The sequence below is a fragment of the Hyla sarda genome, chromosome 1 (assembly GCF_029499605.1).
Source record: "Hyla sarda isolate aHylSar1 chromosome 1, aHylSar1.hap1, whole genome shotgun sequence".
Classification (NCBI taxonomy): domain Eukaryota; kingdom Metazoa; phylum Chordata; class Amphibia; order Anura; family Hylidae; genus Hyla; species Hyla sarda.
Window position 1 is genome coordinate 409,349,029 of NC_079189.1, and position 27,155 is coordinate 409,376,183.

At 43.3% G+C, this 27,155-nt stretch overlaps 2 protein-coding genes across 2 annotated transcripts in view; one reads left to right on the forward strand and one right to left on the reverse strand.

Annotated features, from left to right (window-relative positions):
* Positions 1-27,155, reverse strand: part of CCDC157 (coiled-coil domain containing 157) — an 87,021-nt gene that overhangs the window by 39,820 nt on the left and 20,046 nt on the right. The gene's annotated exons all lie outside the window — the stretch shown is intronic.
* SF3A1 (splicing factor 3a subunit 1) lies at positions 108-25,538 on the forward strand. Its single transcript, XM_056528665.1, has 16 exons — positions 108-379; positions 4,420-4,538; positions 4,662-4,863; positions 10,003-10,260; positions 13,832-13,906; positions 14,192-14,342; positions 15,042-15,235; positions 16,109-16,226; positions 16,317-16,502; positions 20,174-20,295; positions 20,586-20,879; positions 21,297-21,507; positions 23,134-23,288; positions 23,434-23,535; positions 23,635-23,706; positions 25,127-25,538. The coding sequence occupies exons 1-16, from the start codon at positions 326-328 to the stop codon at positions 25,226-25,228; spliced, it is 2,415 nt and encodes an 804-aa protein (XP_056384640.1). The 5' UTR covers positions 108-325; the 3' UTR covers positions 25,229-25,538.

Sequence of the window (27,155 nt, forward strand, 5' to 3'; positions counted from 1 at the left end):
TCGCGCGGGCGTCCATCACGCAGCACGTCAAGTTGCGTTTCAGACTGTACCATTTGCAAACGGGGATATTGTATGTTGCTATCGACGTTTATCGATAACCATGCAAAGTGGTTCACTAATCCTATCCATATGTCCAGATAAGACGTGAACTACAAAGTGCCAGCAAAGACGAGGATTTTTCACCACAAACATAGCCTCGGCGGTGGTACGTTCCGCTACTTCCGCCCAATCTGTGCAGCTACGAACTCCTATCGCGTCTGCGCTGCCGCCATTTTGCTGTCCTGTGACCGTGTTCTCCGCCTGTGCACCGGGAACGACGGTCAACATGCCGGCGGGACCTGTGCAGCTGCTGGCGCCTCAGACGCCCGATGGAGGACAGGTACCTATCACTATATAGAGGTGGCAGCGCATTGTCCTTATTAGTGCGCAGCTCTAAGGCGCCACGTATGGTCACGTGGTCTTCTCAGCCTGCAGATGTTTATTGCCCCAAGATTGTAGTGTATTATATTGACTGTAAATGTGGATATGAATTTATCCAATAAATAGTTATATTCTCAGCGCAGACTGGTGTGTCCCCAGTCCCTTATCTAGGAGTGTTTCCAAACATAGGTGCCTCCAGCTGTTGTAAAACTACAACCCCCAGCATACCCAGACAGCCTTTGTGGGTAGCAAACTATGACCCTACCCTAAGGGTGTATTCACACCTACAGTATCCTGTGCAGGATTTGAAGCTGTGTTCAGTCATTTAGTTTACACTGAAATCTGCAGCTTCAAATCCTGTGCATCAAATATGCAAGGGATGCTGTACGTGTGAATACGCCCTAAAGAAGACCTATGATCATCTCTAAACATGCAGTTTACTGGTACGTATAGGTTCCTATAGGGAAGGGAATGATCACGTACCTTTTAATGGTCTGGCACACTGCCTCTTATTAGTGTTTATAGTTCATCTGAAAGATTCCGGAATCCATATGATGGGCATGCTTCAAATCATGCTGTGGTGCATGGAGGTATAGGTGGGCTTATCTGGGCTTGGGGTGTAAATAACGTACATCTGTTTAGAATCCTTCAGACTACATGGATGTAAGGCTTCTTTCACACTGTCGTTAGGACACGGAAGCATGACGGCCGTCGGGAGAGCCGGGCAGAATAGCAGGAGAATAATTACTGCACGTGCCGTCTTCTTCTCCCACTATTCATAAAGGCACCCAGTGGCCCCCATAATAGTAAATGGGAGCCGCTGGGACCCGTTGTTGCCTGTTGCTCCCCGTCATGAGATGCAATACATTTCTGGGTGGATCTTTTGGGAGATCTGCTCAGAAATGCATTGCCATCTATGGGGACGGCAATGTAGTCCCCGCGATCCTAGTGCTGGCGGTTCGATCTATTGCAGAAATTCCACAGTATGAACCTAACCTAAGGGTACGTTCACACGCGCGGATTTTCACAGCGTATTTAGCTGCGGATCCGCTGGTGAAGGCCCCACTGTATGCTGGCTTTATATGTGCCTGCTGGTAGCGACAATACGCCGCTATGAGCAGACACAGTGCAGCGATGTGTGCGGCTTACTTGCACAACGCGGCCGCTCTCCCTGCTCTGAGCTAGGCAGAGAGCTCCTGCGATGTGCGAGTATACTGCGACTCGCACATCGCAGGGTGTCTGCTGGTAGCAGCGTATTGCCACTACGAGCAGACACATGTAAAGCCAGCATAGTGCGGGCCTACACCAGAGGATTTGCAGCATAATATACACTGTAAATCCGCGCGTGTGAATGTACCCTAAGAGTGGCGGCGGAATGCTGCTGCGAACAGGACCCGGGTGTGAAGGCAAATTATAGGGTTGGGTCACCAGGGGATCCGCAGCGTAAAATATGCTGCGGATCAGTTACATGGGACCCTACCCTAACTCTGGAAGGGGGGGGGGGGGGATGTGTGTATCGACAAACCGTAAAAAAAGTTGTATGATCAGACACCCCTTACCCCGAGTAATCTATACGTACCAGTGAACTGCATTTAAAAAATAATGACCACAAGTTCCCTTTAAAGGGATTGTCCCTCAAAGCTAAATTGGTAAAATCAGCTTGTACATCATACATGTTATAGACTGGAAATGTGCTGGTTTTATGTAAAGTGACCTGCACCCCTGTATAATTATTTTCTCCCCATGGATCTAATCACTTCCTGGTTTCATCTCTGAACTATCACTCTGCAGTTGCCAGGCAACAGAGAACACACTATCCCACAATCCCCTTGGTTTCATACACCATAGACAAATGAGCATGTGTGAATCTCTCTCTGGATGCCTTAAAGGGGTACTCTGGTGGAAAACTTTTATTTTATTATTTATTTATTTTTTTAAATCAACTGGTGCCAGAAAGTTAAAGATTTGTAAATTACTTCTATTAAATCTTAATCCTTCTAGTACTTATCAGCTGCTGAAGACTACAGAGGAAATTCTTTTCTTTTTGGAACACAGAGCTGTCTGCGGACATCACGAGCACAGTGCTCTCTGCTGACACCTCTGTCCATTTTAAGAACTGTCCAGAGTAGAAAAAAATCCCCATAGGAAACATATGCTGCTCTGGACAGTCCCTAAAATGGACAGAGGTGTCAGCAGAGAGCACTGTGCTCGTGATGTCAGCAGAGAGCTCTGTGTTCCAAAAAGAAAAGAATTTCCTCTGTAGCATTCAGCAGCTAATAAGTACTGGAAGGATTTACAGTGGTCCCTCAACATACGACGGAACCCGTTCCAAATGAGCCATCGTTTGTTGAAACCATTGTATGTTGAGGGATCCGTGCAATGAAAAGAATAGGAAGTTATACTTGCCTGTCCCCGCCGCTCCAGACCGTCACCGCTGCCCTGGATATCGCCCTCCATCGCTGTCGCCGTCTCCCCGCTTCGGACCGTCTCTGCTGGCCAGGATCGTCGCTCTTCATCGTCGTCATCATGTCTCTGCGCACGCCGCTCCGGACCAGACGACACAGGGCACCTTCGCAGTCTGCGCTGCCGGATAGCCGTTTATGCTATGGCCCCGACATACAAAAGCTTCCTATGTTGATTCTGCCTTCAACATGCGATGGCCTCTGAAATTATCGTATGTCGGGGCCATCGTAGGTCGTGGGGTCACTGTACTAATCGGTTTAACTTTCTGGCACCAGTTGATTTAAAAAAAAAGTTTTCCACCGGAGTACCCCTTTAAGTCACTCATAACCAAGGGTAAAACAAAGTGGGCACATGGGGTGGGCGGGGATTTGTAAGTGCATATATCTCTAACAGGACATTTTCTGAAATGCTTGTACACTGGAAATATGTTTATTTTCACATAATGCATCAGATTAGACCAATTTATGCTTGTAGTAAAGCCCTTTTAATGTAGTGTGTGCGTGGACATTCCGTCAGGGGTCTGACCACTTGCACCCCTCAAATCATAAGAAGGTGACCCCTCCCCCAATAACAGCTCTGTTTTACTTCTGAAGATTAGATGATGTCCACGAGTAGTAGACTTTTCGGGTTACAGATAATGCTGCAAGAGTTACAAGCAAGTTTTACTGTGAACTGCAGATTTTCCAGCTACGGTTAGATGAGGTTGATTTGTTTAAATCCCATCCACGTGTGTTATTGAATTTGTGTGCCGGCACTTTGTCCTCCCGCTGATCTCCTTTATCTGTAAAGGATTGATTTGAGTAATAGAGTCTTTATGGGGGAGGTTTATCAAAACCTATGCAATGAAAAAGTTGCCCATAGCAACCAATCCAATTGCTACTTTAATTTTGTAGAGGCCTTGTTAAAAATGAAAGAAGCGATCTGATTGGTTGCTATGGGCAACTGGGCAACGTTACCTCTGGACAGGTTTTGAGAAATCTCCCCCCTATATGTTGCTGTGTGTAAGGTTTTCTAATCTAATTCATGTTTCCCATATGGAAATTCCTGCAGTGACCATGCTATGCAATGTAAGGGTGCATTCACACCACGATTCTTACATATGGGGACTGGATCCGGCTGGGAGATATAAAAACCGGGCGCTCCCATACCCCAGCCTACCCCGCCCCCATCTCATTCATTTGAATGGGCCGACTGGAGAGAGATTGGGCCTCTGGTTGGCTCATTTTTGCCCCGTATGCGGTTTTGTGACCAGACTTAAAACTGTAGTATACCACGGTTTTCTGTCCGGTCACAAAACTGGATATGGGGCAAAAATGAGCCGACCAGAGTCACTATCTGACTCCAGTCGGCCCATTCAAATGAATGAGATGGGTGCCGGGTCTGGCTGGGGTACGGGAGAGCCCGGTTTTCACATCTCCCACCTGGATCCGGCCCCCGTATGTAAGAATCGCTGAGTGAATGCACCCTAATAGAGAATGTTATATAATAACTTTTGGTAATGCTGTGCACTAACTTTTATTTTATTTTTCTCTATAGCAACAGATGGAGGAGGAAAAGAAAGAAGATGTTGTTCCATCTAAACCCATTGTGGGAATTATCTACCCTCCACCAGAAGTCCGCAATATTGTTGACAAGACTGCAAGCTTTGTGGCAAGGTAAATAACTATATGTATGACCTGTATGACTACATTTACAGTTCAGCTACATAATGTAGTTGTGACAGTGATAGTTTGGAACCAGTTGGATGGTTAACAGTAGCATCTTCTTTCTTTCTTCAGAAATGGTCCAGAGTTTGAAGCCAGAATCCGTCAAAATGAAATTAACAATCCTAAATTTAACTTCTTAAATCCAAATGATCCTTACCATGCCTACTACCGTCACAAAGTCAATGAATTTAAAGAGGGGAAAGCACAGGAACCATCTGCTGCCATTCCAAAAGTTATGCAACAACAGCAGTCTGTGCAGCAACTTCCCCAAAAGGTAAGCATTCAATAACGTGCACTATGTAAATAAATGTTATCGGACCATTATAAGAAATGTAAAAGATAAGTGACACGCCATAGATCTTTTCCAAAAAGGTAGCTTGCTGCAAAGGTAGCAGTCACATTGGTGCCTAAGGGGGCTCAAAGGTACCTCTGCCACATACCAGTATTATTAATGGCGCACATTTAACCTGGTGCCCTGTTACAGATTTTGCACTGGGGTCCTGAAGCTACTACAAGTTGTGCCTCTGCTCACAAGTTTATTTTTATTTTTTGCAAGGTTGGGGTACAAAAGTTTAGCTCACGTTCAATTGAATACTTATTGCTTATCCTTTCAATTAGGGATGTCCCGATGCCATTTCTTTAAGACCGAGTACGAGTACTGATACTTTAATTCTAGTAGCCCCCCCTTATAGACAGCAGCCCCCCCCTTATAGACTTATAGACAGCAGCCCCCCTTATAGACTTATAGACAGAAGCCCCCCCCCCCCCCTCCCCTTATATAGAAAGCACTCACCTGCGGCTGTCCTTGGGTGTTGTCGCTCAGCTGTCCCGTTCTCCCGATCGCATCATTGCGTCCTATGGAGGAGCATGTGACATACACGTCACTCTGCTTTCTACGTAGCGTTACGCTGGGTGCAGGGGAGGAGGAGTGACGTGTGTGTCACATGCTCCTCCATAGGACGGAATGATTGTGATCGGGAGAACGGGACAGCACCGCACAGCACCAGGTATCGGGGACATTAAACGAGTCCCCGATACCATGCAAATGCCGAGTATCGGCACCGATACTAGTATCGGTATCGGGACATCCCTACTTTCAATAAAAGGGAATGTCATCAGAATGACCTATGAGTCAAGTTTTAATGTTTAACCCCTTAAGGACTTCTGTTTTTGCACTTTAGTTTTTTTCCTCCTTACCTTTAAAAAAATCATAATATCGGTATCGGGACATCGGTATCGGGACATCGGTATCGGTATCGGGACATCCCTACTTTCAATAAAAGGGAATGTCATCAGAATGACCTATGAGTCAAGTTTTAATGTTTAACCCCTTAAGGACTTCTGTTTTTGCACTTTAGTTTTTTTCCTCCTTACCTTTAAAAAATCATAATTCTTTCATTTTTGCACCTAAACATCCAAATGATGGCTTATTTTTTGCGCTACCAATTCTACTTTTTAATGACATCAGCCATTTTACCCAAAAATTTACGGCGAAACGGGAAAAAATCATTGTGCGACAAAATTGAAGAAAAAGCGCCACTTTGTAACTTTTGAGGCTTCCGTTTCTACACAGTACTTTAGGTAAAATGACACCTTATCTTTATTCTGTAGGTCCAAACGGTTAAAATGATACCCTACTTATATAGGTTTGATTTTGTATTACTTCTGATCGCTGATATTAGATCGCTGATTATAAAAGGAAACCAAAAATACAGAATATTTTGGACTTTGGAATTTTTTTGCGCGCACGCCGTTGACCGTGCGGTTTAATTAACAATATATTTTTATAACTCGGACATTTCTGCATGCGGCGATTCCACATATGTTTATTTTTATTTACACAGTTTTTTAGTTTTTTATTTTTTTTTAATTTTTTTTTTTTTTTTAATAGGGGGAAAAGGGGCGTGATTCAAACTTAATTATTATTATTTTTTTTTTTGCAATGTTATAGCCCCCATAGGGGGCTATAACACTGCACACACTGATCTTTTACATTGATCATTGTTATCCCATAGGATTACATTGATCATTGATTCTGCCGCTTGACTGCTCATGCCTGGGTCTCGGGCACTGAGCAGTCATTCGCCAATTGGACACACAGGAGGGAAGGTAGGGGCCCTCCTTGTGTCCTGCAGCTGTTTGGGATGCCGTGATTTCGCCATGGCGGGCCCGAACAGCCCACTGAGCAACGCGGCGATCAACTTTGAACGCAGTGTCTACAGGGTTCATATCCACTGTAAGGCTGGGTTCACACTACGGTTTGTAAGGCTGGGTTCACAATACGGTTTGTAACTACGGTTCCCGTATACGACTGGGAGGAGGGGGGCGGGGCTTATTTGTGGCGCCTGCACTCAGCCGTATTCGGGAACCGTATTTAATGCATGTCTATGAGCCGACCGGAGTGAACCGCAGCCTCCGGTCAGCTGCTTATTCGGACGTATGCGGTTTCCCGACCGTAGGCAAAAACGCGGTCGACCACGTTTTTGTCTGCGGTCGGGCAACCGCATACGTCCGAATAAGCAGCCGACCGGAGGCTGCGGTTCACTCCGGTCGGCTCATAGACATGCATTAAATACGGTTCCCGAATACGGCTGAGTGCGGGCGCCGCGATTAAGCCCCGCCTCCCAGCGTATACGGGAACCGTAGTTACAAACCGTAGTGTGAACCCAGCCTTAGAGGCCAGGCACAACCCGCTATGACACGGGGCTCCGCCATGGCGCCGCATTATAGAAAGGGAGCTGACTCAGGGCATACAGGTACACCCTGAGTCCTTAAGAGGTTAAAACTTTTTGGGTTTTTATCCGCACTTTCCCAATTTTCCATTTTTACTATTTAGATTTTAAATTAATCCTCAAATCTTGCAAACTCTATTCCGGACGCTAGGCCTTAAATGGTGTCAGAGCCAAAAACTTTTTTTTATATGTTGTTACTGATAAAAATGAAAGACCTTTTGTAATATGGTTGTTTAAACATTTTTGAATATTTAATAATTAAAACTGCTTCTGCAAATCCCACCACAAGGGGTCCCCATACCTACTGGGAAACTCACCAGTCCTGCATCAGCTTGTCCATGAGTCATGGACAAGTAATGACTCATGGACAAGGCTGCATGAGCAGACACACCTATCACCTCCCACCACCAGAAGGAGGGACACGCCCCCTTCCCCTGAAGGGATTTCTAACACTGAGCTAAGGAAGAGGATTTAAAAAATAATAATAATTACAGGTGATATAGAGGCATAAAATATGTATATGGTCAGGAATAGGTACTGAGTAAACAGGTACATTTTAAACTAATCTGAGACTTCCTGTTCTGTACAGATCACTTCCTAGCAGCTAAAGCTCCGAGCTCAGCCGCCTACTTTTTATAGAATGACCCCTTGTACCATTCATGTGAAAGGAATAGCTTCAGTCTATTGTTGCCTGTGTCCATGGTGCCTGCTGTAAAGCATAACACCAAATGGTACAATTCAGGCAGGATGGCTGCTCCCATAATGTACAAAAAATTGGCCCAAAACTATGATGATTTGCTGTAGAACAGTGAACATATGCCGCATGGATTACTACAGTTAAGTGTATGGAACCCTTAAAGGGAATCTGCAGCAATCTGCTGGTATTGGCTAGTAGTGCGGGTGGGTGATGCAGATTTAAATGGAATGTATCACTAAATGTGATTTTTATTTTTTAGGTTAAATAATTTTTTCACATTTTTCAAATATTTTTGCAAATATAAAATAAAAATGTACTTGTCACAAAATATGAAAAATTAAATAACTTGTCATATCTTCCACTGTTGACCAGCAGAGGGTGCTAACATGAGGAATCTGGTGAAAGCAAGGAACTTGTCTGGCTGCTGCAAATAAGACCTTACTCTATATGCAACAGGAGAGGGGGTTTTGTAGTTTTTTTTTTCAATTTCACGGTCACCGTTTTGTTGGTGTCTGAAGAGTGGTAAAGAACAGACTAGATGTCTCTTGATAGGTCACTGCTCCTCAGGGACTTCAAGAAAATGGTGCTGGTTCCCCCTTTCATTTCACCTAGCCTGTGCTATGCACATGTGCAGTAAGCAGTCTATGCTTTTCTATGAGACACTCTCAGTCTTAACTTTCTTATGCCCTGTGCCTGCCATAAAGCAACTGTGTAGGTGTTGTGAAGTGACACACCCCAAAGAGGCTACAGAAATGGCAGCCCCCAGTACAAACGTTATTAATAAATAATGTTAAAACTAAATTGTCCTAAAACTAAATGCATAATTGAAATGCTTTATCTTGATAGAATAATTTTATTTATTTAAAAAAAATAAAATGGTGATACCCTTTAAAGTGGGTTATCCAGGAGTGGAAAAACACAGCTAATTTCTTTCAAAAAAGTCTGTCTCCAGGTTGGATGTGGTTTTACAACTTGGCTCCATTTACTTCAATGGAACTGAGCTACAGAACAACACCCGACCCACGAGACAGATGGGGAGTGTGTTTTGATGGAAAGTAGCTCTGTTTTTCTATTCTTGGATACCCCCTTTTAAGTGGTGTTTACCCCCCTTTTTTTTTTTTTTTTTTTTTAATGTTCCGTTGCAGAAATATGACCAAAAAATAAAAGGAGCAAATTGACTGCTTTGGTGCACTCGGGGGGTTTCCTTTTCCCCAAGGTGGACTGGTACATATGTTATTATCATAAGTACATATGGGGAGCTTTATCAAAACCTGTGCAGAGGAAAAGGTTATCCATTGCCTATAGCAACCAATCAGATAACTACTTGCATTTTTTTAGAGGCCTCTTTAAAAATGAAAGAAGCAAGCTGATTGGTTGCTATGGACAGATGGTCCACTATTACTCTGCACAGGTTTTGATAACTCCCCCATAGTTCCTGCATGTGTATATATTGTTCACCCAAAAATTATACATATTGTTGATCAATGTATATTACAAATGTACATGTTGTTTTCAGTTTATCTACAATTTAATGTTTCTAGTAACACCAGATAGCTCTTAAAGGAAGGTTTTTTAAAAATTTTTTTAAAACTTTGCCCAATTAACAATGTTTAAAAAAGAAAAAACTTACCTCCAGCGTTCCTGCGGTCCCTCCGATGTCCCCTGCTGTAATCTTCCTGTCAGAAATCGCAACACCTGGGCCCAAGTGTCGCACTGCTGCTAAGCCAATCACTGGCCAAGGCAGGACATAGCTGTGGCCAGTAATTGGCTGAGTGGCAGTATGACACCCTGGCCCCCGTTGTCACTCCAGGCCCAATCGTCACAATTTCTGACAGGAAAAGGATGGCAGGCGGGCACAGGAGTTGGTACACTGGACACGCCACTGGAGGTAAGTAAAGGTAAGTTTTATTTTTTATATGCCACATTTAACAATAAGCCAAAATAAATGTGCAGTATATTTATTTTCTGGCCAATTTCTTGTCAGGTCCAGGCTCAAGTTGTTCAGGAGACCATCATTCCAAAGGAACCTCCTCCAGAGTTCGAGTTTGTGGCTGATCCGCCTTCCATATCTGCCTTTGATCTGGATGTGGTGAAACTGACAGCTCAGTTTGTTGCCCGTAATGGTCGCCAGTTTCTCACACAGCTGATGCAAAAGGAACAGAGAAATTACCAGTTTGATTTCCTACGACCTCAGCACAGTCTTTTCAATTACTTCACCAAGCTTGTGGAGCAGTACACAAAGGTATTTTTCATCACAAGTTTTTTTATATATATATTTGCACACCCTTTTAACCCCTTAAGGACCTGGGCGCTTTTTCCGTTTTTGCACTTTAGTTTTTTTCCTCCTTACCTTTAAAAAATTTAAATTCTTTAAATTTTGCACCTAAAAATCCATATGATGGCTTATTTTTTGCGCCACCAATTCTACTTTGTAATGACATCAGTCATTTTACCCAAAAATCTACGACTAAATGGAAAACAAAATCATCATGTGACAATATTGAAGAAAAAATGCCAGTTTGTAACTTTTGGGGGGCTTCCGTTTCTACCGTTTTTTTTGGTAAAAATGGCACCCTATCTTCTGTAGGTCCATATGGTTAAAATGATACCCTACTTATATAGGTTGGATTTTGTCGTACTTCTGAAAAAAATCATAACTACATACAGGAAAGTGTATACGTTTAAAATTGTCATCTTCTGACCCCCTAACCGTATGGGGGCTAATTTTTTGCGCCGTGATATGAAGTTTTTAGCGGTACCATTTTTGTATTGATAGGACTTATTGATAGCTTTTTATTCATTTTTTCATGATATAAAAAGTGACCAAAAATACACTATTTTGAACTTTGGAAATTTTTTTTTTTTGCGCGTACGCCATTGACCGAGCGGTTTAATTAATGATATATTTTTAAAATTCGGACATTTCTGCACACGGCGATACCACATGTTTTTATTTACACTATTTTTATTTTTAAATGGGAAAAGGGGGTCATTCAAACTTTTATTAGGGAAGGGGTGAAATGAGCTTTATTCACTTTTTTTTTGCAGTGTTATCGCTCCCATAGGGACCTATAACACTGCACACACTGATCTTTTACATTGATCAATGGTTTCTCATTGAAAACCATTGATCGATGATTCTGCCGCTTGACTGCTCATGTCTGGATCTCGGGCACTGAGCAGTCATTCGGCGACCGGACACCAGGAGGCAGGTAAGGGGACCCTCCTCGTGTCCTACAGCTGTTCGGGACACCGCGATTCCACCGCGGGCGGTCCCGAACAGCCCCCTGAGCTAACCGGCATTAGTTTACTTTCACTTTTGACGCGGCGATCAACTTTGAATGCCGCGTCTAAAGGGTAAATAGCGCACAGCACCACGATCGGTGCTGCGCGCTATTAGCCATGGGTCCCGGCTGTCTAACAACGGCCAGAACCTACACGCCGTGGCCCCACATTATAGAACGGGAGCGGACTCGGGACGTAACGGTATGCTCTGGGTCCTTAAGTGGTTAAAGGAAACAGCAGATAGCCAAGTTTTCTATTTCATAGCGCCCAATACAATTGATGGTTATGTCTCTTCATCTTGGCTATCCAGAGTGTGCTTTTTGGATATGGTCCTTGTAGTGGTTTGTTGTAAAAAATGGATTATTGTATAGAAATGCATGTTTTGATGCTTTCTGACAATGTATCGGAGCACCTACATATTACACCTTCTGGAGTTTTTAGGACATGTCATTCTAAGTCCATAAACATTAAAAGCAATTGGTCATCTATAGATCATCCTTAGAGTGCAAGTCAAAGAGGCTGTGTGAGCATGATTTAGAGCTTACAGGTTCCCTTTATTATGCAGTTCGGTTTGGGCTTAGGATTTATATGGTCTAAACATGGCATAATGAAACTTTCTTTGTGCACTGGGGTACAGTCATGCTGGAACAGAAAAGAGACTTTCCCATACTGTTCCCACTAAAGTTGGCAACGTACAATTGTCTTGGTATGCTGAAGCATTAAAGGGGTACTCCGTTGGAATTTTTTTTGTTTCGTTTTTTTTTAAATCAACTGGTGCCAGAAAGTTAAACAGATTTGTAAATTACTTCTATTAAAAATCTTAATCCTTCCAGTACTTATTAGCTGCTGAATACTACAGAGGAAATTATTTTCTTTTTGGAACACAGAGCTCTCTGCTGACATCATGAGCACAGTGCTCTCTGCTGACATCTCAAGCTAGGGTGTACCACTAAGTTTTTTGTTTGTTTAAGATATACGTTTTATTCACTTGAAAAAAAAAAAAAAGTGTATGTTAAAGAATGTTAAAATTTGATTTTGCTGTATGGCGCATATAAATCTGTTTCCCATTGTCATGTAAGTCAGCTTCTTACATGACAGTGGGCTCAGCCTATCACTGGCCGGGGCGGGACATTGCTGTGGCCGGTGATAGGCTGATGGCTGTCCGACGTTCCAGTCCCCAGGAACAGCGTAAGGCCGACGTAGGTAAGTTAAAGTTTATTTTGTTTATCTTTTGCAGCCCGGGCATAGGGATACAGCGTACAGCTGTGGTCTCAAACCTGCGGACCTCCAGCTGTTGCAAAACTACAACTCCCAGCATGCCAGGACAGCCGTTGGCTCTCCGAGCATGCTGGGAGTTGTAGTTTTGCAACATCTGGAGGTCTGCAGGTTGGAGACCACTGGCGTACAGTATAGAGTTCCCGCAATAAAGAGGAGGAGGGCAGTGCTTGCAGGTGACATGTGAGCAGTACCCCGCTGGGCTGATAATTGGGGGGGGTGGGGCGGAGCAGAACAGCGCTGGCGGGTAACATGACTTTGGGGGGGGGGGGGGGAGCAGAACAGCGCTGGCGGGTAACATGATTAGTTCCCCGATGTGGGGATAGCACTGCGCTGGGCTGATAATTCATTCATTTCCAAGGGGGAGGGGCCAAACCGGTATTGCGGTATGGGAAAAATTCATATTGTGCAGCACAAAAATTTTGGTATTTGGTATTAACCGGTATACCGCCCAGCCCTAAGCGTGGTAATTAGAGACGAGCGAACTTACAGTAAATTTGATTCGTCACAAACTTCTCGGCTCGGCAGTTGATGACTTTTCCTGCGTAAATTAGTTCAGCCTTCAGGTGCTCCGGTGGGCTGGAAAAGGTGGATACATTCCTAGGAAAGAGTCTCCAGTCCACCGGAGCACCTGAAAGCTGAACTAATTTATGCAGGAAAAGTCATCAACTGCTGAGCCGAGAAGATCGTGACGAATCGAATTTACTGTAAGTTCGCTCATCTCTAGTGGTAATGTAAGGCTGGAATGCAGCACAATGTCCATGGAAACCCATGTCTTGAAGTTCCTAGCACACAGTTTTTGTGCTAGTTTTAATGTAAGATATGGTTTGGAATTCTTCCTTTATGTGCAATGGATCCGAACTGCTTTCCCTCACAGTAGGTGGTGGAACCTGACTTGTTCCAATGGGGGTAGCATTCTATTACAATCCTTAGCACAGTTAGTGAAGCCAATATGGTGTATGTTCATGTGTAATTACATTGCACATTTTGTGTTACTGATGAACTTGAGATATTACATTGAGTCTGCAGATTTTTTGACATTGAGTGTATAAATATTTTCAGTATTACATTTTCCCCATGCTTGTATATCAAAGTCTGCTTCAAGAGGCAGCTGGTTCAACAGTCATGGGTCAGATATCTGTTCTGCAAGTGACTGGCTTTATTACAAAGTTTATTAATAAAGATGACACTATGCGCTCTCCTGCCCTGTCACTGGATAGTACTTTGTAAGTGAACCTCTTCGTCTGTTTCAGATCCTGATTCCTCCAAAGGGATTAATCATAAAGCTGAAGAAAGAGGCAGAGTACCCCACCGAGGTTTTAGATCAGGTAATTTTAAAATCCAATTGTTTACTATGCTGAGAACTTAACCAATATGTCTTTTTTGTTTCTGATCTTCATGTCTAGTAAGTGTCATAACTATTTTATAGTGCACATTGACATTTGCAATCGTTTGTGTAAAGACCATAAATCATGAAGAAATGTTTGAAATATTCAGTGTAGTGTCCCCCAGGGATCTGTTGTCATTATAAAAACTTTCTGTGCAGTAGGTACATTGTGACTTATTGAGATATATATTTCTTTTTTTTTTTTTTTTTTTTTTGCGCTATTTAGGTTCGCTACCGTGTAGAGTGGGCAAAGTTTCAGGAGCGGGAGAGAAAAAAAGAGGAGGAGGAGAAGGAAAGGGAGCGGGTCGCTTATGCACAAATAGATTGGCACGATTTTGTTGTAGTAGAGATTGTTGACTTCCAACCTAATGAACAAGGTAAGTGGTATACTAAGGATTTGTTCTTTTTTCAGCTTAAGGGGTGGAGCCTAAAAAGGAGAGGATCATAAAGGGATTGTCCCAGCTTGCTCCTTACAGCTTTCTCTGCTCCTCCAACCTGTTTGCTGCAACCGAAGGTGGTCTGGAAAGCCAAATGCAGCCAAAGTGTGGGAAGTTGCGCAATTTGCAGAAGTCTGCACGTTGCAGTCCGGCTGGATACTCGCTTACTGTAACCCTAGAAGTCACCTAAACAGCACGGTTTGCTAGGCTACGCTTTTTGAGTTACTCCCATTAAGGGGAGTTGCACAAATTGCGTAACTTCCCCCAGTTCAGCCACGGCAAACAGACCTAAGGAGTGGAGAATGCTGGAAAAAGCGAACTGAGACAACTGCTTTAATCTTCCAATCCCACTGATGAGAATGGAGGCTCCGGACAGTTGTTCTAAAGCCAGACACGCTATCGGCGGCATTATGTAGCTGTTTATGGATAGATGGGAGTAGATTAATAATTGTTTAACTGTCCGGATTTTATTAACAACCATTTCCTTGATAATTAACTGTCACAGGTTAACTGCGCAAGTGCTCCACAACTTTGTCAGTCTTTAAATTTACTAGTACATGCTCCCCTTAATCCACTGTATTTATAACTGTATTAGTGTGCATTTTGTTAATAACTTGATATTGTGTGTTTTATACAAAGGTAACTTTCCTCCTCCCACAACACCTGAAGAATTGGGTGCTCGTATTTTAATTCAAGAACGATACGAGAAGTTTGGAGAAAGTGAGGAAGTAGAGATGGAGGTTGAATCTGATGACGAGGAAGAAGTGAAGGATGGCAAGAATGAAGAATCTTCTCAAATGGATCAGGATACTCAACTACAAGACATGGATGAAGTAAGATTTTTTTATTTTATTGCCCTAACAAGGATGCAAGTGTAGGAGTAATGCACCCCAAACAAGTAGTATTGGTGCTCCTGGTACTTTATTGCTCAAAGTATTGGAATGGACTGCCAATCCTTGGGAATGTTTGACTACCCGGAACTTTCCCTTCAGTTTTCCCCCTTTTTTTTTTTTCTTCTTCCTCCTTTTTCTACTGTTTTCAAATAGTTTGTACAGAGTCACATGTAGGAGCTAAGATTTGGTTGAACGTGATACTGTACTGTCATTTTGTAATGTGTGGTGGTTTTATTTATTTTACCTATAAAGCGATCATGAGCTCAGGTGGAATTTATTGCAAGATCGCAGCGTGTTTCCTACTGCAAGTTTTAATTGGGGTGGGGCTCTCCGGCAGATTTTTTTCCAGTGGAATGTCGCTGTAGGAAATCTGCCACAGATCCCAAGTCAATGGGGTCTGCATCAGATTTTCCGCAGCACGAAAATCTGCCGTGGAGAATAGAGCCCTGTGCTTGACTATGTTTCCTATGCCACAGCATTTGAATGAATCGGCAGAGCACATGCATGACGCCACTTCATTCAGCTGCCTACACACAGTTGCCTCTTTAGTGATGAGTGATAAAAACAAGAATACTCTTAAGAAAATTAATGAATAGTTTTTTTTACACCTCTACACACAGCATTTATCCCATTGTTTTCGCTATTGGTCTTTAAAAATTTGTGCACAAGATTAAAGCATCACTACTTTGAATAAATACCATTAAAAATGCTTGAAACACACATTTGATTTTTTTTTTGTGTGTATGTTTTTTTTAAAGTAAAGGAATCCTTACTATATTCTTTTGCTGTGCTGACTGTACAGTTTTTTTTCAGGGTTCTGATGATGAGGATTATGCGCAAAAGGCTCCTCTCCCTCCAGAGTCACCAATGCCTCCACCTTTACCTCCAACTCCTGACCAAGTGATTGTTCGTAAAGATTATGATCCCAAAGGTTAGTATAACTGTTGCTCATTCACTTTTTTACAATTAGCGCTTTAAACCTTGTAATTTCTATTACATGTTTTATTTCTTGTGTTTACAGCTTCCAAACCTCAGCCCCCTGCCCCTGCATCAGATGAATATCTGGTATCACCTATCACTGGTGAGAAGATTCCAGCCAGCAAGATGCAGGAGCACATGCGCATTGGTCTTTTGGATCCACGTTGGCTGGAGCAGAGAGATCGCTCCATTCGGGAAAAACAAGGAGACGATGAAGTATATGCCCCAGGTGAGGAGGTTTACCCATGCTATTTAAAGAAATTAAAGTCCTTCAAAATTAGAACACCAAGGTATTTTTGTACCAAATAAAGTACTCGACTAAAACAAAATATAGCAGTGATAAAGAACTGTACAGTGATCCCTCAACTTACAATGGCCTCAACATACAATAGTTTCAACATACAATGGTCTTTTCTGGACCATTGTAACTTGAAACCAGGCTCAACATACAGTGCTATGGAATCTGCGAAACGTGTCCATGGCTGGAAGTACCGACCAATCAGAATGGATATTTCACTGGTAAAACCTGTGTTTTCCTAAAGTGCATGCACTGACTGGTGTCTGGTAGCGCCCCCTACAGTACAGGGAGGTATTACATGTTCAGTACTACTATTTACCTGTATTACTGAAGTGTATGCACTGACTGGTGTCTGGTAGCGCCCCCTACAGTACAGGGAGGTATTACATGTTCTGTACTCTTAACATGTGCCAGGGTTAGCTGCTCCTTTGGGCAACAGGTGAGGGAGGCTCCATGTTACTTTTTTAGCACATTGCGTGTTCTGTGCAGGACCCTGAAGAAGCTGCTGTCCTCTACATAGACCGGTGTTTCCCAAAGAGGTTGCCTCCAGCTGTTGGAAAACTACAACTCCCAGCATGCCCGGACAGCCTTTGGCTGTCCGGGCATGCTGGGAGTTGTAGTTTTGCAACAGCTGGAGGCAACCTCTTCGGGAAACACTGAAATAGATAGTGATTACAGCTCCCAGCAGATCTTTCTTACTTATATATGTAAGAATTTGCTTTATCTGTATTAGTTATCTACATATTTATCTTTAATCCTCACCTTTTCCTATTTTTGGATGACATTTTGGTGGCTTCAGAACCAATTACCAGGTTTCCATAGAGTTCTGGTCTCAACATACAATGGTTTCAACATACAATGGTCGTCCTGGAACCAATTAATATTGTAACTTGAGGGACCACTGTATTGGGAGAAAATACCATCTTAAGGTGCCAACTCCTGCTGCACAAATCTATAATAGGATGGCGCACCATCGTGGCATGGGCTGCCAGTCTTTAATTCATTAATATGAAATCTCCATACTTGCAAGGTTGTGTACATTTTGGAGATGGTATAACAAATGTACTTATTACTTTGTAAATTACTTAATTAGTAATAAAACCTAATGGTTTTTACCATGGAACATGAACTACCTGGGAGTGCCTTGTTCTCTATGCTGATTCTATGTATTGCCACTAATGTGCACATTGCATCTTTTAAAGGGGTATTCCAGGCCAAAACTTTTTTTTTTATATATCAACTGGCTCCGAAAAGTTAAACAATTTGTAAATTACTTCTATTAAAAAATCTTAATCCTTCCAATAGTTATTAGCTTCTGAAGTTGAGTTGTTGTTTTCTATCTAACTGCTTTCTGATGACTAATGTCCCAGGAGCTGTGCAGCTCCTATGGAGATATTTTCCCATCATCATTGAGCAGTTAGACAGAAAACTTCAGAAGCTAATAACTATTGGAAGGATTAAGATTTTTTAATAGAAGTAATTTACAAATCTGTTTAACTTTCCGGAGCCAGTTGATAGTAATAGTCAAGAGGTTGTTATAGGTCATATTTGATATCAGAAATTAAGGTTGTCAGGGGCCATGTAGGTATGACACATGGGAAATGGAAGTTGTCAGAGGTCATATACAAATATAGGCAGTAAAAAAAATGTGGCCTGAGCACAGTGTGCCAGTGTGACATCTTCTCCACTGGCTGCAATACAGTGTGCATTTGCATACAACTGTGTACCATGACGGTCAGTCACTTACAATAGTTTGTGTCACTGCTATGGCGCTAAAGAAACCTGCTGAACAATAAGCCAAGTATCTGCCCGACACAGGCAATATGTGCATCGGCTCTAGGGTATGTTCCCCCACAGCATATACCGTATTTATCGGGGTATACCACGCACCGGCCTATAACACGCACTCTCATTTTACCAAGGATATTTGGGTAAAAAAAGTTTTTTACCCAAATATCCATGGTAAAATGAGGGCGCGTGTATACCCCGATACATCCCCAGGAAAGGCAGGGGGAGAGAGGCCGTCGCTGCCCGCTTCTCTCCCCCTGCCTTCCCTGTGGTCTAGAGGAGGCCCTTCTCTCCCCCTGGCTATTGGCGCCGCTTCCCGTTCTGTCCCCCTGACTATCGGTACCTGCGCCCCATTGCCGGCGCCGATAGCCAGGGGGAGAGAAGCGGCGCCGACAGCCAGGGGGAGAGAAGGGGCAGCGGCACCCATTGCCGGCACCGCTGCCCCGTTGCCTCCCCCCATCCCCGGTGGTATAATTACCTGGGTCGGGTCCGCGCTTCTGCAGGCCTCCGGCGTGCGTCCCCTGCGTCGTTGCTATGCACGGCGCGGCGCACGGACGTGCCGCGCCGTGCAGCGCATAGCAACGACGAAGGGGACGCACGCCGGAGGCCTACAGCAGCGCGGACCCGACCCAGGTAATTATGCCACCGGGGATGGGGGGAGGCAACGGGGCAGCGGCGCCGGCAATGGGTGCCGCTGCCCCTTCTCTCCCTCTGGCTATCGGCGCCGGTACCGATAGTCAGGGGGACAGAATGGGCAGCGGTGCCGATAGCCAGGGGGTGAGAAGGGCCGGCAGCAGGGCTCTAGACCCCAGGGAAGGCAGGGGGAGAGAAGCGGGCAGCGACGGCCTCTCTCCCCCTGCCTTGACTGGGGCGTTATCGGCTTATAACACGCACATAGACTTTAGGCTAAAAATTTTAGCCTAAAAAGTGCGTGTTATACGCCGATAAATACGGTATGTTTCAGATTTTATGCTGGATATGACCTTTTCACATGTAGCATACACGTTGCTTATTTTGTCATGTAAATCGATGGAAATAAAAAATTGAACATCACATACACACTATGTGAACATACTCCAATAGAAGAAAGCATAATTGCAGATAGGTTGTGTATGCTCAGGCTTGATACAGACACAGAGACTTATGGGAAATGGGGATAATTTGCTGGCAAACATCACGCTCGCTAAGACAAACCCTCTAAACCTACCATATCTCAGTGAAGTGCATGCATGGTCCAATAACAAGGGTAAAAAGGTATGTGTGAGTTTAAAAGAATAAATAAAAAAATGAAGACTGTCCTGGTCACATTGCTGGCATAGGGCATGTTGCTAAATTTGTGTGTAAAAGGTTAGGTTCACTTTCAAGTGTACCTCATAATAAAAACGTAGCTTTTTCTGCTGTGGGCCACTTTATGAACTAGGCCTCTGGTTGCTATGGGAAACTGCGCCACTCTTTTACACACATTCCATCCCGCTCTACAGCACTATGTCTAGTGAGCAGGACTGTCCCATAGACTTGGAACCCATTCACACTACAGAATATCTGAGCAGATTCTAGTGCAGCAGCCTCAGGTGTTTCAAATTCTGGAATCCAGAAATTCTTTAGGGTGAATGGGACTGTCCTGGTCATGTGACACAGCTAGGAGAGGGGATTGTTCTACTGATTGGACGAGGTCTGAAAAAATTTGGTATGTCTGACATATGAAATGTGTTTTTTTTTTTCTTTACAAAGTCATGTACACAATAGATAAGATTGTTACAGTAAGTCATAAGAACTATGTGTTTATCCTCCAATATTTTTGTTCCTGTTTCCAGGGTTGGATATCGAAAGCAGCCTGAAGCAGCTGGCTGAACGCCGTACTGATATTTTCGGTGTTGAAGAAACGGCAATTGGTAAAAAGATTGGAGAGGAAGAGATCCAAAAACCTGAGGAGAAGGTATGCTTTTTTTTTTTCTGTACAGTATAGGGTTTGTACAAACATGCCCACCCAACTAGACCTGACGTCTGGTGTGCAGCAATGGTCTTACACCCAGTCAGCATAATTCAGGGGGTCCTATTCAAATTATTGTGACCCATGCATGATATTTGCCGAGCTTGACACTCAGTGACTCTCCATGCTTCATCTCAGATTGAATGGATGGGTAGACCTGGACAGCTGTTTAAGCTAGGTAGTCATAACTAGTTGCTACTAGCCACTTAAGTACCCTTTTTTTTGTTTTTTGGTAGGTCACTTGGGATGGTCATTCTGGCAGCATGGCTCGTACCCAACAGGCAGCACAGGCGAATATAACTTTGCAGGAGCAAATTGAAGCGATCCATAAAGCTAAGGGCTTGGTCCCCGAGGAAGATGGCAAGGACAAGATTGGACCTAGCAAACCTAATGAAATCAACCAACCACCACCTCCTTCTTCTTCATCTACCATTCCTACTTCTGCACCACCAATCAATTCTGCTCCAAGGCCACCTCCACCTGTGTCACTTCACCAACAGATCAACCCACCTGTGTCACGACCACCATCGGTAAGTACTACAGTGTTATTTTATGGTATGTTGATAGAATATGCCATCCCTTTATAATCAGTGGAGTTCCTGTCTCTAGGACCCCTACCAGTCTTACAAGTTGGGGTATTACTTTTCCAACACATTTTACAATGATCAGGGTTAGTTATAATTCACTTAAATTACAAATTGAAATAAGAACATATCTGACAACAGGTGTAGCCAGGAATTTTTTGCTCCTTTTTAAAATCTTTTAATTACTAGAGTAGGAATCTTTTTAGATGGTTTGCATTTACTTATAAAATATGTAGGAATCTGTCCTTGATGGCTTTAAAACTGCTGGTACCTTCCAATGAAACATCTGAAAATTGAATTCAAGTTGTATTGTAATATTTGACTGAAAGTGGTTACAGATTAACAGATAATTCTATGTTTTAGATGCCACCACCTATACGTACTACTATGGTATCTGCTGTTCCTGTAATGCAGAGGCCCCCAATGGCATCAGTGGTCCGTCTTCCACCTGGTTCTGTGTTGGCTGCTCCCATGCCACCTATTTTGCACACACCTAGAATTAATGTGGTGCCAATGCCACCAAATCCACCCCAAATGATGGCACAGAGAGCACAACACATGATTGTTCCTGCTGGTAAGTATAGCACATAAGCATTTTCAATAGAATTTCACTTAAAGGGGTACTACGGCGCTTAGACATCTTATCCCCTATCCAAAGGATAGGGGATAAGATGCCTGATCGCTGGGGACCCCCGTGATCTTGCACACAGCACCCCAGTTAAAATCAGTCCCCGGAGCGTGTTCGCTCTGGGTCTGATTACTGGCGACCACAGGGCCGGCAGCGTGTGACATCACGCCCCCTCCCATAGGCTTGCATTGAGGGGCGGAGCGTGACGTCACACAGGGGCGGGGGCGTGACGTCACACGCTGCCGGCCCTGTGGTCACCGGTAATCAGACCCGGAGCGAACACGCTCCGGGGACTGATTTTAACTGGGGTGCTGCGTGCAAGATCCCAGGGGTCCCCAGCAGCAGGACCCTCGCGATCAGGCATCTTATCCCCTATCCTTTTGGATAGGGGATAAGATGTCTAAGTGCCGGAGTACCCCCTTCAAAGCTTACCAGTCAAATTGAAGAATTTTTTTTTGTGTGTCTAGCACCTTTATTTATTTTTATTTATTACACTTTTTATTGTTGCTCACTTGCGTGAATGCCTCTTCAAGGGATGGGGCGTGGCCTCACTGTGCAGGTCTCTGCCCCCCCCCCCCCCCCTCATTATGCTGTCTGCTCACCACTCCCCTAGCGTTAGCAAAACTACATCTCCCAGCATGTCCTCAATGTGAGGGCATACTGGGAGTTGTAATAATTCTAACCCTAGCGGACATGTGAGTGGTGGAGAGAGGGCTGAGTGCCGATCCCAGGAGATGCAGCAGCCGACATCAGCTGTTTTCCCTGTGCGCTCCTAGCACTCACAGAATCAGTGATGCTAGGAGCGCTCTGATGTCAGCTGCCATGCACTCACACAGGCAGAGTGAGGGGGCTGGGAGTGAGCACAGCAGCGCTTGACCTGCTGTCAATCACACCACTGGGTCCATGACGTAGGCAATGACCGCTGGACATGCCGAGCTGGTATGTTTCCAAGCATGGAGGGGGACCCCTAGTGGCCAGTCTTTTGACTGGCTTTTTCTGCATGAAATCTTAAATATATTCTGATGAAAGCAATTGCAAAACGGATTGTTTTGCAATGTTTTATAACATATTAAAAGTTTTTGTATCTGACAGTGCCCATTTAATTTGTATTCTCTGTTTAGAACTTTACTTACAGGAAATCTGTCATGAGTGTCACCTGCACTTACCTGTTGCTACTGATAGTGCAGGTGACACTGATGACAACTGTACTTACCTGGTCCCGTTCCGTGGCGGGGATCTCCGGTAATCTTTTCCGTTAGCTCCGCTCTGGGCACCTGGCTTGGTGCACAGGCGGAGCTTAGTGACGTCACCGCTGCTGTTCTCTCACAGCGGGACCCAGCAGGGAGCAGTAGCAGTGACGTCACTAAGCTCCGCCTGTGCCCCAAGCCGGGTAGCCGGTGCGGAGATTACCGGAGATCCCCTGCACGGAACGGAACAAGGTAAGTACCGTTGTCATCAGGGTCATCTGCACTGTCTGTTGGTACTGACAGGTTAGTACTGGTGACAGATTTCCTTTAAGAACTTTACAGCTGTTCTGGATTCCACTTTTAAAAATGTTTTTCTAAATTTTAGCATTTGTTCCTGCACCACCTGTTGCCCCTGTACCTACACAAGCGCCACTGCCCCCTGCACACCCCCCTCCACCAATGGAAGATGAACCATCTGCAAAAAAAATGAAGAGTGAAGACTCTCTGATGCCGGAAGATGAATTCTTGCGCAGAAACAAGGTATATTAAATTTTTAAATTTTTTTTTTATTTGGTTTTGCAAAACTTTGTTGTTAAACTGGTTAAAAAAAAATAATAAAAGTTGACTGGTATGTAGTTGACCCTTTTTTTTTTATTTATTTTTTATTTATTTATTCTTCCTCCAGGGTCCTGTCACAGTCAAAGTACAGGTTCCCAACATGCAAGATAAAACTGAATGGAAGTTGGGCGGTCAAGTGCTGGCATTCACTCTGCCTCTTTCGGATCAGGTAACCTTGTTTGTAACTTTACTACCATGTAAAACATTTTTGAAAATTACTTGTGGTTAAGAACACTCTTTTCAATAACATTTGTCTTTTGTGTTTTAGGTCTCTGTAATAAAGGTTAAAATTCATGAAGCGACCGGCATGCCAGCTGGGAAGCAGAAACTTCAGTACGATGTAAGTAGATTTTTTTTACAACGGACTCCCGTTGTAACGTAGAAGCATGCTACATTATTTATTTTATTTTTTTAGTGTAATTTGTTTGGTCCTGACTCATTTGCATCCATTTGGTGTAAATTTCCTGCTGCGCATTTCCTGAAAAATCCACAGCATATCTTCCCTGTGTAAAAGTACCATATGGGTAGGGCCACATCTGGTACTGTGGATTTTCCGCCATGAGGTCTTAAAACTCTCAGCTACATTCTCTGGGGGGAAAATATTTGTATAAAATCTATGCAGATAGATAGACCTGAGGTGCAGTCTGCAGCATAGACATTTTCTCAGAATTGCTGCGGATTTATCGCACTTTCAGTGGTGTAAAATTCTGCAATAAATCCACAGGCATTGCATATTTGCTTTATCTGGATTTAAATTCACAACTAAAGATTTTAGATTCATATTTCTTTTCTTTTAAATGAAATCATAATTTGTATAGTTTGCTCTAAATCTGAATCCCTTTCTGAGCAATTTGATCTGGATTTTTGTGTGGAAAAGCTGCAGATTTTTAATTTCTAAAAATCTTTCTGCGTCTATACCTCTATACCAAAGTGCAGTGATGTAGTAGATGAGTCAAAGTGCAGTGATGTAGTAGATGAGTTCTTACACTGCTTTGCTTGTATTGTTATATGGCTCCTCTGAGTCACACTTGACTGTATTTGTTGTGTGTAGATTCTCTAGCTTGTCCTATGAGATGCAGCTTGACTTAAAATTGTTGTTATATTTGAGATGCAGCTTTACACTGCTTCCCCCTGCCTTTTGCTTCTAAGACAGAAAAAAAACACTTAAAATGAGACAGACTTAAAGGGGTATCTTCCCTATCCAAATGATATGGGAAAGGATGTTAGATCACAGGGGGTCCCGCCCACCGGCCTCCGCTTTCATGAGGTCTGCAATGCCCGCTCCATTCATGTGTATGGGAGGGGGCGTGACGGCTAGTAAGTAGCAGTTACGCCTCCTCCCATAGACATGGATGGAGGGGGTGTGGCGGCTGTAGTCGCCAGTCATCCAGCACAGAGCGGAGTTCGCTCCGTGCACGGATGACAGGGGTGCTGCAGCGGAGATCATGGGGGTCCCCAGCAGCGGGAACCCCACGATCAGACATCTTATCCCCTATCCTTTGGATAAGGGATAAGATGTTTTTTGGCAGAGTACCCCTTTAAGTTGCTGCTGCATCATTGTTGCTGCAAAGTCAGAGGCATTATGGAAAATGTAGGCTGCATTAGGGGAAGGTAAAGGATGAGAGCTCGAAGGAATCAAGACTGCAGACAACCCATAAACTACACATAAACTAATATATGCATACGCGAGTGCTTCTTCACACAGAGATAGAAATGGAATAGGTCATGTCAGATTCTTAATTGTATTCTTGTTTTTACAGGGTATCTTTATTAAGGACTCAAACTCTCTCGCTTACTACAACATGCAGAATGGAGCAACAATTCACTTGGCTTTGAAAGAGAGAGGAGGCCGAAAGAAATAAGATCTAATAATGACAACATTTTGGTTATATTTTATCATCCATTCTCTTAAACATGAACACACAGGTTGTGCTGTTAAGTTAGTTTCTGTGTCTGTAGTACCAACATTTATTATAGTGGGTAGTTTTATTGTTGGATATGAGAATTGCTCATCATTGCCATTACAGAGCATGACACCATGCAGACTGTGCACTTTATGAATGGCTCGTGTATGCTGAGATGATGTGGATAAAGTTACTGAGCAACATTTGTATTAATAAAGTCTTTGGGGATGAAAACAAGTCTTGTCAATGTCAAACAATATTCTATTAAGTAAAACATCCGCTTTTTATGTAGGTTTTAACTTGTACTGAATTTGGGCTAGATGTCCTTTTTGGCATGAGACCCATTGAAAGCAATCCGCTGATTCCTTGATGGCATTCTTGTGATTTAACAGCATGGTTCTGATGGGGACTGCTAACTAGAAACCAGCAGAATATGGAATAAAATCTATCATTGAGACTGGGGAATGTGATAAATGTTTTATTATAGGGGGCGATTTATCAAAATGGGTGTAGAGGAAAAGTGGTGCGGTTACCTATAGCAACCAATCAGATTTCTTTTATCAGAGGCCTTTTTGAAAATGTGCAATTTGGTTTGCTGCAAGGGGGCAACTGCGCAACTTTTCCTCTGCACTGGTCTTGCTAAATCTCGCCCCCCCCCTTTTTTTTTAACCCATTTACTTTTAACACATGGAATGTCTTTAGCCACATGCTGGTTCACTCGTAGTCTTAAATATGCCATGTTAAATTCTGTAAGGAGGTCAAATGACAATAAGTGCATGCATTAGTGGAGGAAAATAGGAGGGGAATTTATTAAGACCAGAATTTGTCAGTTTTTATACAAATGATGCACTAGATCAGTGTTTCCCAAGAAGGGTGCCTCCAGCTGTTGCAAAACTAAAACTCCCAGCATGTGTTGGGCATGCTGGGAGTTGGAGTTTTGCAACAGCTGGAGGCACACCAGTTGGGAAGCATTGCATTTAGGGTAAGATGCCCCAAGAAGCTTGTCTCGTGATGAATTTGGCACATCCTTCATTTTTAAAGCTGAAATCCATGTCCCCCTGTAATTTGAATGAAGTGAAGAAATGTAGTTGTTATAGCTAGACAGTGTTCCTATGGAAACCGCTAGATGGCAATCATACTGCCCTATAAGCATAAGAAGCTACAGCAGCATTATATAGAAATGGCTAAAGGATCTCTTATCTGACACAAATTTCAGACAGCATTCGTGTACAGAGGGGGAGATTTATCAAAACCTGTCCAGAGGAAAAGTTGTCCATGGCAACCAATCAGATCGCTTCTTTCATTTTTCAATTCTCTTTAAAAATGAAAGAAGAAATCTGGCAGTTGTCATGGGCAACTGCATTACTCTTCCTCTGCACAGTTTTTGATAAATCTACCCCAGAGTTTCTAGTTAAAAATTGTCTAACATAAGGAATAGTTTACCTAGGATTAAGAATGGTTTCTTCAGAATGAATCTAGTTCAAGAATTAAATAAGCATTTTTACATAGAATGACATGAACAAAAGAAGTAGTAGTGCTACTATAATAAGTCACAGGCACTTTAAATGGGCACTGTGACTTACCAAAACTTTGGATATGTTGTAGAGACATGTCAAAGACCCGACTGACTGGTAGAACTATCTTGGAGAAGAGCGTGCTATGGAGACACACTTACAATGTAAATCGATGGGATTGTCTTGTCAGCGGATGCTTCTCTCCCCACTGATTCTAGTGATCTTTCAGGGTGTGAACATTCAGACCCTGACTGATCAAAACTTTTAACTTGTCTCTAGGAAATGTGAAAAGTTTTTAAAGTGACAGGTACACTTTAAAGGAATGAAGGACCATTCTTCAAGAAGAGTCCAGCCCGTTGATGAATGGAGAA